The sequence below is a fragment of the Myotis lucifugus genome, unplaced genomic scaffold (genome assembly GCF_000147115.1).
Source record: "Myotis lucifugus unplaced genomic scaffold, Myoluc2.0 scaffold_145, whole genome shotgun sequence".
NCBI classification, from domain to species: Eukaryota; Metazoa; Chordata; class Mammalia; order Chiroptera; family Vespertilionidae; genus Myotis; species Myotis lucifugus.
The window spans coordinates 1,064,406-1,076,143 of NW_005871193.1; the positions used below are offsets into that span (position 1 = coordinate 1,064,406).

General features: G+C 44.6%; 1 protein-coding gene across 1 annotated transcript; it reads right to left on the reverse strand.

The window, feature by feature from the left end:
* Positions 1-773: 773 nt before the first annotated feature.
* ELK4 (ELK4, ETS transcription factor) lies at positions 774-8,826 on the reverse strand. The gene is given in 6 exon segments (XM_006094834.3): positions 774-3,640; positions 5,258-5,374; positions 6,059-6,175; positions 6,177-6,257; positions 6,259-6,897; positions 8,606-8,826. Coding segments are annotated over 6 exon segments (1,266 nt in total). The 5' UTR covers positions 8,819-8,826; the 3' UTR covers positions 774-3,541.
* Between the last annotated feature and the right edge of the window lie 2,912 nt (positions 8,827-11,738).

Below are 11,738 nucleotides of genomic sequence, written 5' to 3' on the forward strand. Positions count from 1 at the left end.
GAAACAATGTCACTAGAGGACATGATACACTGACAGATGTGAAGGGAGCTGAAGTAATACTAGCAACAGACAGCTTAAGTGACACATAATATGGAGAAGCTAGAAACTGTATCAGATAAATAGTTCTGCCTTTTTTTTTATCTCTAACATAGTACATAAATCTTTAAGAAATTATTCCAGTTAAAAAAAAAAAATCCAGCCCTAGCTGGTTTGGCTCGGTGGATAGAGTTTCGGCCTGCAGAGTGAAGGGTCCTGGGTTCAATTCCAGTCAAGGGCACATGCCTGGGTTGCAGGCTCGATCCCCAGTGGGAGGCGTGCAGGAGGCAGCCGACCAATCATTCTCTCTCATCATTGATGCTTCTATCACTCTCTCCCTCTCCCTCCCTCTTGGAAATCAATTAAAATATGTGTGTGTGTGTGTGTGTGTGTGTGTGTGTGTGTATGTATGTATGTATATATATATATATATATATATATAAATTCCAGACCCTTTTACTATGTAGTATAGGCTCATGAGCTTACTTTTCCCATCAACATTTAAAGAAAAAGAATTAAACTTATTTTTTAACCATAAAAATAAGAAGAAAAATTCAACCTATATTTGAACTCTAAGAAGCTGAAGGTTGACCTTTAGAGGGTTTCTGGATTCTCATTATGTATAAATTTTTTTAAAAATCAATGGCAGTTTCCACCTTTGTTTGAACACACAAAATATTCCATGAGGAATCTAACATCACAAAAGCAGTGACAAACCATAAAAAAAAAAAGATTACTGAAGTCAGACATGTGGTTTTAATTTTGTATTTTTAAAAATGAGCATATGAGAAAAAGAATGTTTTAGGAACTGTGTGAAAATCCACCACCCCAGGGCGGAATGAAGGCACGGGCTGCAGGCTGAGGGTGCGGCTGTGCGCGTCCTCTCTCAGCTCCAAGGTGGTAGCTAAAATCAGCCCTACGGGGAGGAAGTCTCACATGGGAATCGGCAAATGCTACACGTCAGGGCTTCTTTTCCCCTCCAGAGAGCCTGGCAGTTAAACAGTTTCCAGCACACAACTGAGTAGATATGGACCAGAGCAGACGGAGAGCTAAGATAATCGCAGCAGATGTCTCAAAGACTCATGCAACCTGCTCCCCAGTCCCAACTTAGGCTGCCTTCGCCCACCAACATTCATCCTGGCTGAGGGGCTGGTGATGGATACCAGCGACGGCTACCAAACGGAAGTCTCTCCAGTGTACTGGTCCGAAGTGGTATGTCACCTGTGGATGCTAAGAACTCCGTGGATGCCCAAAAAAATATGGATCTGAGACTTCTCCAGGGAGGAGGTAGTTTACAAACAGAACGGTCTGTCTCAGACACTTGAGCTAAGGTTGTAAACTTTCATTTAAAAAAGGACACACACACACACACACAAAAGCTTATTAACTGATCTCAAAGAGGAAGCGAGTCACCATCTGCCTCCTAGAGGCCTCCGGGGTAGGTTTACGGACCGAGGATCCACCAACACTCGTTCCTAGGAAGTTGCTCTGACTCAGTTCCAATCCTCGCTTCCCAGGCACCCCTGTGCTGAAACAGTTAATTATGAAAGAGAGCATCTGGGAAAACAAACCAATGGCTATTCTCCTTTAATTCCAAAAGGTATTTTTTGTGCTTCCACAATTTTAAATATCTAATTCAGTCAACCCATCAGTATTTACTTATTTAATGTACAAAACGTTAAGCCACCTAATGAAACTATTCCAAAGTGCTGCTGAGAGGGCCACTTTCAAGCAGGCATGCGGACTAAACCATTCAATATGGGGGGAGTCCGGGAAGTCTGTGCATCGCTACTGAACAGCACGACCTCTCCACGCTGCTATTGCACGTCTCGGGAACAGGCCTTTCGGCTGAGACCACCGAGGAAGCAGGAATGGGTCTCCAACGCTCCGAAAGCAAAGGCAGCTCCCTGAACACTGTCCCTCCGCTACCACTGCACTAGCACAGCCGTCTTACACGAGCGCTGCTCCTCCCTGGGTGGAAACACACTTACAGACTGCACACCTGGAAAGTGCTGGTTTGTATCAGGGTCCCTTTGAGCCCTCAATTCCTTATTCCCTCATTCCATTTAGTTCCTGCGATTGAGCTATAGGAACTGTTTCTAGGGTTAAAAGAATAGTTTAATGGACAGAGTGGGGTCGGGGGGACGGAGGGGGTGGCCGCCTATACTATCTAATCCTGGACTTTAAAGCCAAGATTTTCAAAAGATTCCACTGAGACGTTGGTATCGATTCAGTTTGGGGGATCAACAAAGCTGGCATGGATGACCATAAAGTAGTATTTTATGAATTTGGTACTGTAGAGACTGGTGGGTACTGGAGGGCCCACATTTTTCACGACTAATAGGAACCATCTAATTCCTATGCATGAGAATTCCCAAAGGAATTCTGCTCCTCCCTAATTTAAAAAGAAACATGCAAAGACATCAGCACACCTTTACCTCACTACAGATCTGGAGGCTTTTCATCTTCCTAATTGCATCCTCAAAACTATCACGGCCTCTCCCAACCTTACATTTGAAAGAAGAGCAACATCCAGCGGAAAACGAGGTACAATGAACAGGAAAGAGAAAGGGTCCTTCATGCCGGGATGCATCCTCAAACTGGGAAAAGCCACTCGTGGTTTCAAGTTCTTCACCTGGATCTTTTACTCGGGGACGCCTCTAAATCTCAAAGCCCGGGCTTATTCTCCTAGAAGCGGTCATTCACCACGCGGTCGCCCACGGATGTGGAACTGTAACACCCAGCGAGCAGCCCGCTTTTCTGTGCGAGAGATGGGGTCCCCTATTCTCACCCCAGGTTTAAAAATCTCCCTCCATTAAAATGGACTAACTCCATGCTCTGTAGACAGAACAAGATCACACACATGTATGGCTGAGCGACCCTCCTAAACAAATGTAAGTAGGATGCGTCTTTGCAGAGTTGCTTTTCATAGGTTAGACTACACAGCAACATAGACAGAACCACCCCCAGAGCACTGCTCCAGTCTTCCTCCGAGTGAACAGAAATCACTCTTTTTCCTCTCCTGCTTATGCACAGCTCACTTCTCGTTATCCAACAAAGCACACTTACTCTTAGAGATGTGGCCAATTTCACTTAACTCGTGTTTCTTTAAATAATATGCTCAAAGCATAATTTTTTTTTTCCGACTGAAGGGTCCCAATAAGGCAGAAGGAATAACTTTGTTCTTAGCTGCTCTTGCAAAACATAGCTAGCTGCTAAACCCCACCAAAAATGTCCTTAACACAAAGCTCAAGTATTTGTTAGAAAAATAAAAGAAAGAAAAAGAGGGAGGTGGAGTTCAGACTCCAATTAAGGCACTTTCAAGCACAGTCCAACGTGAGTCTTCCTGGAAGGGAATCCTAACAAGGCATTTCGATGGGAATAGCAAAAGTCACGATGGTCTATTACCAGCACGTGGAACCATCCATCACTCACTCCGAAGGCGATCATGCGGAGTGTCCCTCTGTTCCTTTGTTCCTTGGTTCTCTTTCTGCAAGTGCATCGGTTATGTCTTCTGCAGATCTGGGGAAAAGGGGCCGGGGGTGGAAGGTCCATCCAGGCCAGACAGAGTGAACGGCCCATGACTGTTCAGAACAGAAGGAAACTGAGAAAGAAAAGAAAACACATTATCATCCTTGGACTCAACCAAACGTTCACTTTCTGTCCCTTCTATGTTTCCTGAGCCAGAACATGACAGCCACCAGCGGTGGCTCACAGGACAAAGGCAGTAACTGTTTATGATGAAAGAATATGATGTCATGACAAAACTTTAAAGAAAAGAATGTTGCCCAGCTGGCATGGCTCAGTGGTTGAGCGTCGACCTATGAACCAGGAGGTGGCGGTTCGGTTCTGGTCAGGGCACAGGCCCGGGTTGCAGGCTTGATCCCCAGTGTGGGGCATGCAAGAGGCAGTTGATCAATGATCCTTGATGTTTCTCTTTCTCTCTCTCTCTCTCTCTCTCTCTCTCTCTCTCTCTCTCTCTCTCCCCCTTCCTCTCTGAAATCAATAATAATTAAAAATAAATAAAAAGAAAAGAATGTTCAATATTAATACTCCCCAGCTTGCCCTGATGGAATGCAAAACACAAACCTACACCTTTCCTCATATCCTAAGGTGCACAGGATTGCATTTAACTTCAGTGGAAGGTTTTAGAAAGGTCGGTAAATAACCCTACAGAGTATATTCACTTACAAAGCAAATCGCAGACTGTCAAAGAGAGGTCCAGAAAGAGACACCCACCGGTTAACTCTATTTATAACTGGTGCAAATAGCTATAGGGTGCTCATCGCAGAAAAGGGTTCCCCATCATACGTTCTGAGGCCAATTCTAGAGGGAGATTCTAGGCCGAAGCTACCCGAGCATGACTTTGCTTAAGATCCCTCTATAACGCAATCACCGGTTTGCGAGAGGCAAAGAAAAATGAAACAAGGAAGATTCTCAACATTTTGTACTCAATAATTTAGAACTTTTTGTCAAAAAATCCAGAAGTAGGAGGGTTTTTAACTTATTTTCTTCTTTAACATTTCATTTTCAAAAGAACTAATGAAGAGTTAGATCACAGAAACATAAGACAATCCTCCAGGGAGTGCCCCCAATAGTAAATGAATCAACCACAAGAAAGCCTACCAGTTGTAAAGTCTAGATGTTCTGGGCAAAATAACAATTAAAAGCTGTGAGACTTTTCCTAAGATCTTGCTTAAGAGATAATACAATAGTCATTTGAAAACATGTATTTAAAATGTTGATAAATATATATTCTGAGGGGGAAATGGAGTATTTAATACACTATTCTCAAGAGTTTCCTCGATTTCTTTCATCCTCAGTTAAAAGGGGAAACATATGTCCAGAAACCCCCTCCACATATGTATATGTGTGTGTGTATGAATATATATGTGCATACATATTTTTCCTAATAAAAGAGGATTTCTACAGTTTAAAAATGACAAAAAACTGGGTGGTCTCAAAATCTACTCCAGTGTTGAACAGTTCTTGGTCTAACTCCAGTGCATGTAAATGGTCAACAATGAAACTTTCCTGTGAATATTTATCTGAACTGTTTGCTGGCTAGGAAATGAACACTTAGAAATTCAAAACCAAAACTAAAGAGGATTTCTTAAATAGAAGTTTTATAACGCTTCAACCGGAGAGTGGGGCCCTGTGTGTCTGCCTCTCTCTTCATTTCCCATGGCCCCTGACGAGAGACGGGCTTCCCGCCATTTACCTGGAAAAGCGTGTTAGCGCCTTGCAGTCTGGCCGGGCTGAGGGGAGCGACGGGGCTGAGGGTGCTCCAGAAGTGGATGCTGGAGAGCAAGGGGCTGGGAGTCAGTAAGATGGGCGTCTGCAACACACAAAGCACAGCGTTCACTGAGGGGCACATAGGGGTTATGCTCCATCCTGGTGGTAATACAACAATAGCCCTGAACCCAAATTCTGTCCTATTCGCCATAAATCTCTGAGTCTGAAATTTCATCACGAGGAAACACTCAGAAATTATTTTTTACAACTTAAGATAAAGGTCAAAATATTTTCTAACCTATCTTTTGTAAGGTCTTTCTCAAACAGAAAAACCGATCTGAATTCAGGGATGGAAAAGTCACACGCGTAGTTTTTCCTCAATAATGAGAAGGTCTGTGAGTGAGCCATCCATTTAAATGTTACACTTAAGCAAGGTGAGATTATCCCTGTTTGTTTGTTTTTAATAAGATTTATATACGAAAGAGAGAGAGAGAGAGAGAGAGAGAGAGAGAGAGAGAGAGAGAGAGAGAATACTTATTTTCTATAGAAGGAAGTGGAAAACCAAAATATTTCTTTACTTGTAGAACAATGAATTATTGAACACAGTGCTCCAAACCTTCTGTGTTGGTGAACCTAACTGAGCTAAGGGACTGGGGGTTACTTTCATGGGGTCATTTAAAAACCTAAGCAGCAGAATGAACACTCGAGGTGATAAATCTGGATTTGTTCGGGAAGGCGAGTACATGCAAACAACGGTGGCTCTAGAGAGAAAGAAGGCGCTAGCTACCTGTGAGAACAGTGCTGGCGTGAGAGAGGCTGTGGGGAGCGAGGGGCTCAGGATCCCCAGGGGGCTGGGGTCGCTGCCCGTGATCAGGAGGATGGGGGCCAGCTCCAGCCCCTTGGGGCTTCTTGGATCTGGACGAGCCGTTGGCTTTGTCCTTCCCCGGCAAGGCCCGAAGTCCCGGTCCTTGGGGCTCCAGGGCCAAAGCTCTCTGGCAGCCCCACAGAGTCAATGTCCGTGTCGATGTCCGGGTTGGAGCTGAGCGGCGGGGAGGGTGACCTGGGAGGCTCCTGGAAGGAAGGGGACGGGACAGGGGTGCTGGGAAACGCGGCGGCGACACTGCAGGCCGAGGCCGGGGCTTCCAGGGAAGGCAGCGTCTCCAGCGCTTGGAGAGTGTCTTCCGAAGACGGGGAAATACTGGCGCCGGTTGAAACGGTGGCAGCCACGGGTTCCACCGGTGGCTTTTTGGAAGGCGTGGTTACAAACTTAATGACGGATGGTGCCGGCTCCTGAGGTTTCTTCTCTGCCAGTTTCTCAGCCGGATTCTCAATCTTTATAGACTTGAGGAGCTTCCTCTTGGAGGAGTTCAGAGAGTTGAGGGTGAACGAAGAGTACAAGCCGGAGTGTATGTAGTCGTTGCGGCTCGAGGCCTTGGCACCGGGCTGCGGGGGCCGCTCCTTCCCTCCGCTCTCCGCGTCTCTGGAGCCGCCGCCGCCCTCACCGCCGCTCAGGGCCTCACAGTCTCCCTCAACCCTGCCCACCTTCATCGGATCCATGCTCAGAATCTCCGGGTAAGAGACGAACTTGTACACAAACTTCTGACCGTTCACTTTTTTTATGATATTCTGTAGGTAAATAAAACAAGCGTTCTTATACTTTCTTATAGCAAAATAAGCGTTCTTATACTTTCTTATCTCGCGTAGCTCGTGTAAAAACTGACCTAACGGTGTCCTGTGTGACAAGCAGCTTACTTCAAGCTTCCAATTCATCTAACACCGTGGTCGGCAAACTGCGGCTCTTTGGCCCCTTGAGTGTGGCTCTTCCTAAGCCTTAGGAGTACCCTAATTAAGTTAATAACAATGTACCTACCTATATAGTTTAAGTTTAAAAAATTTGGCTCTCAGAAGAAATTTCAATCGTTGTACTGTTGATACTTGGCTCTGTTGACTAATGAGTTTGCCGACCACTGATCTAACATCACCTTAAGTCATCCAGTCATACTCAACACAGTGCCTGCTGTTGTGGAGCATAAGTTAAGAACATTTACATGTCGTATTAACAACTGAACTGATACATTACGTAAAAGCTGAAAGATTCTGATTGCTTAACACTCTCAACCAATTATCTGTATCGTCAAAAATCGCTGACCTACACACAATCTAAAATAAGTCCAAAGGTACAAGCCATCCACATGCTGAGTAAGCAAAAAGGAATTGAAAACATCACTTCTGCTAAGGTTCCCACTTCCTTCAAAAATTCCAGTTGTTGCTTTTATGCGTGTCTCAGACAGCAAAGCTGATTAGGACCAACCACTTGTAGGTGAAAGAAATTAAGATCTCAGCTTCTCATTCCAGTTCTATCCATTTGAGCCATTTATTTTACTGCAGGGCCCAAAGTGTATTCAAAATGAGAAATTTAAAAATTTTCACTAAGAAATCAATTCTGTGGGTAAACAGGCATGCGTTAATTGTGTTCTCTGGATTAAATTGAAAAGTAAAAACTAAGCAAAGCTAGGAAACAAGTATCTATGACAATTTTAAAAGTAAATCATGATATACACAATAATATTTGTCCTCAAGAACCTCAGATTTCCTTTTCCTTAGTTCAACCCTATCCTTACTTTTCCTTTAAAGACAACTGCTTGGAAGAAGATAGATGCCGTGGGGGTGGGGCACTGAATAACAGTTTGCAGAAAGCAACTGGAACATTTCCAGCCTCTGTCCTAATTCCAAACTGCTCAAGTTATAAAATAAACTGGATTAAAATAAACCAGGACAGTGATCATTTCACAATGGAAACAAGTATCAAATCATTATGTTGTAAACCTGAAACTAACATATTTCAATTATATCTCAACTAGAGGCCTGGTGCACGAAATTCATGCACAGGCGGGGTCCCTAGGCCTGGCCGGCGATCAGAGCCCATCAGGTTCCCCGCCTCCCCGCCTCCTCCTTCCCTCGCCACCCACACACCGCCACCGCATGGTTCCCCCTCCCCCCACCCCATCCTTCCCTTGCCACCCACATCTGCCACCACCCACCCCCGGTTCCCCGTCCCAGCCCGAGGGTCCGGCCTCAATTGGGCAATCGGGGCCTGCCGACCGGGGGCAGGGACCAGGAGGTTGGCTGGTAGGCCCCATCAGCGATCGGGGCCTGTGGGCTGGGGGCAGCTCCTGCGTTGAGTGTCTGCCCCCTGGTGGTCAATGTGCGTCATAGCGACCGGTCACCCCATCGTAACAGTCGCTTAGGCTTTTATATAGAGAGATTTTAAAAATTAAATCAATCAGCATCTTAGTACCTATAACCTGAACAGAAGAGAAGGGACGGGTATTACCTTTACATAATAGTATCTGAGGGCTCGGCTGAGCTTGTCGTAGTTCATGTTAGGCTTGTTCTTGCGAATCCCCCAGAGCCGAGCCACTTCTTCCGCCTGCAAAAGCTTGAACTCCCCGTTGTCAGAGGTCCAGCAGATCATGTGCTTGTTCTGCGGCTCCTGCAGGAGCTGAAGGAGGAACTGCCACAGGGTGATAGCACTGTCCATAGCCATGAGCTGGAGGAGGCACAAGGGAGACACATTAACGGCCGACGCTCCCACAGCACTGTACGTCAGGCACTGCTTCACGTGCTCCAAATATAGTACTTCTTCTCATCCCCACAACAGACACGATTGCAGCCTTATTTTATTTATGAAAAAACTGATTCATAAATAGCTGCAGCGATCCTGAGAAAGAAGAACAAAGTACGAGGGATCTCAATACCAGGTCTCAAGCTGTATTACAAAGCCACCGTTCTCAAAACTGCCTGCTACTGGCACAAGAACAGACATATAGACCAATGGAATAGAATAGAGAACCCAGAAATCGACCCAAACCACTATGCTCAATTAGTATTTGATAAAGGAGGCAAGAGCTTACAGTGGAGTCAACAGTCTCTTCAATATATGGTTCTGGGAAAATTGGACAGATACATGCAAAAAAATGAAACAAGACCACCACCTTACACCATATACAAAAATAAACTCAAAATAGATAAAGGACTTAAATGTAAGATGGGAAACCATAAAAATCTGAAAGGAATCCACAGGCTGCAAAATCTCAGACATATGCCAAAGCAATATCTTCACCGATACAGCTCCTAGGGCAATGGAAACTAAAAAGAAAATAAGCCAATGGGACTACATCAAAATAAAAAACTTCTTCACAGCAAAAGAAACCAACAAAACAAGAAGAAAGCCCACAGCATGGGAGAACATATTTTCCAATATTATCACCGATAAGGGTTTAATCTCCAACAATTACAGGGAACTCATACAACTTAACAAAAGGAAGATAAACAACCCAATAAAAAAATGGGCAACGGACCTAAATAGATAGTTTTTGAAAGAGGACATAAGGAAGGCCAAGAGACATATGAAAACATGCTCAAAGTCACTAATTATCTGAGAGATGCAAATTAAAACAGCAATGAGGTACAATCTCACGCCTGTCAGAATGGCTATCATCAACAAATCAACAAATGACAAGTGCTGGCAAGGATGGGGAGAAAAAGGAGAAAAAGGAACCCTCGCACACTGCTGGTGGGAATGCAGACTGGTGCAGCCACTGTGGAAAACAGTATGGAGTTTCCTCAAAAAACTAAAAATGGAACTCCCATTTGACCCCGTGATCCCACTTCTAGGAATATATCCCAAGAAACTAGAAACACCAATCAGAAAGGATATATGCACCCCTATGTTCATAGCAGCACAATTCACCATAGCTAAGATTTGGAAATAGCCAAGTGCCCATCAGCAGATGAGTGGATTAGAAAACTGTGGTACATCTACACAATGGAATACTACGTTGTGGTAAAAATGAGGGAGTTCTTACCATTTGCAACAGCATGAATGGAACTGAAGAGCATTATACTAAGCGAAATAAGCCAGTCAGAGAAAGATAAATATCACATGATCTCACTCATTTGTGGAATATACTGAACAACATAAACTGATGAACAAAAACAGATCCAGAGACAGAGAAGCATCGATCAGATGATCAAACCTCAGAGGGAAGATAGGGGAGGGTGGGGTTAAGGGGGAGAGATCAACCAAAGGACTTGTATGCATGCATATAGGCCTAACCAATGGACACAGACACCAGGGGGGTGAGGGCATGAGTGGGGGGGGGGTGTAATGGGGGGATAAAGACACATATATAATACCTTAATCAATAAAGAAAGAAAAAAACTGGTTCATAAAAGAGCTAAATAATTTGTCTAAGGTCACACAAGGGAATGATGGAGCGGAGACTTAAACCTCGGCAATCGCATCCAGTCTAGACGCTCAGTCATGCCACGCTGCTGAAGGGAAGTCTTGCTTGGGAGACAAAGCCAGTTCCATGAATTATAGGAGCAGCCTGCTGCCTGCCAATCACTAGAGAATCACTGTTATTAAACTTATCTTACAAGTGGGTGGTCGCATTCTCTGAGGAGACCACCATTTCGGCATCTATCTTAATCAGCCCAGTTGATTTATTTGCCAGGATGTGTATGTGTGTGTCTCAGTGTGGCCTGGGGGTATAGAATAATCTACTACTTCTGTTCCACTGGTATTTCTCCTTCAAATTGTTTCCATTATCGTAACTATAATTTACATATAAATTGGCAGCTCTGAAAATTGGGCAAAATGTTCCCTGATTCAACCTGCAAATTCTGTCACCATCTATCTGCCCACAGGGATTTCCTCCGCACAGATCCGCCATTTATTTATGAATCTTTGATTTCTAGAGAGAGAGGAAGGGAGAGGGAGAGACAAAAACATCCACGTGAGAATGAAACATCAATTGGCTGCCTCTGTACACCCCCTACTGGGGATCGAACCCACAACCCCCAGGCACGTGCCCTGATCGGGAATCCAACAGCAACCTTTCCTTGCACGGTACCACGCCCAACCAACCCAGCCACACTGGCCGGGGCAATCCACCTTTAATTGGATTAGCAACCTTTATCTGATTATCAAGACATGAGCTGAAAAATCCTTCAAAATCCCAAATTTTGGGACCTCCCTAGTTAGGCCAGAGTTTCCCAACTACTGACATTCTGGGCCAGATAATTCTTTGTTCCTGGAAGCTGTTCTGTGCATTGTTTAACAGCATCCCTGTCCTCGGCCCACCAGGTGCCTTGAGCACCTCCCGCCCAACTGGGACAATCAAAGATGCCCGCAGACACTGCCCAATGTTCTCCTGGGGTACAGTCATCCAGGCGAGAACCACTGGTTTAGGCAAAGGAAATGCTTGCACCAAGTTATTTTTCTCATAAAACTTCAAAACACCTTGTTGAACAGGAAGAATTCTTTAGGGCGAAAACTCTCGCCAAATACATATAAGCACATCTAAGAAGCCTATGACTGAACTATACCAACACAAAAACAAAAACTTCCTTTTTTTAAATCTAGAAATGAGGTCTCAATGAATCAGGTTAGGACTTGAAAA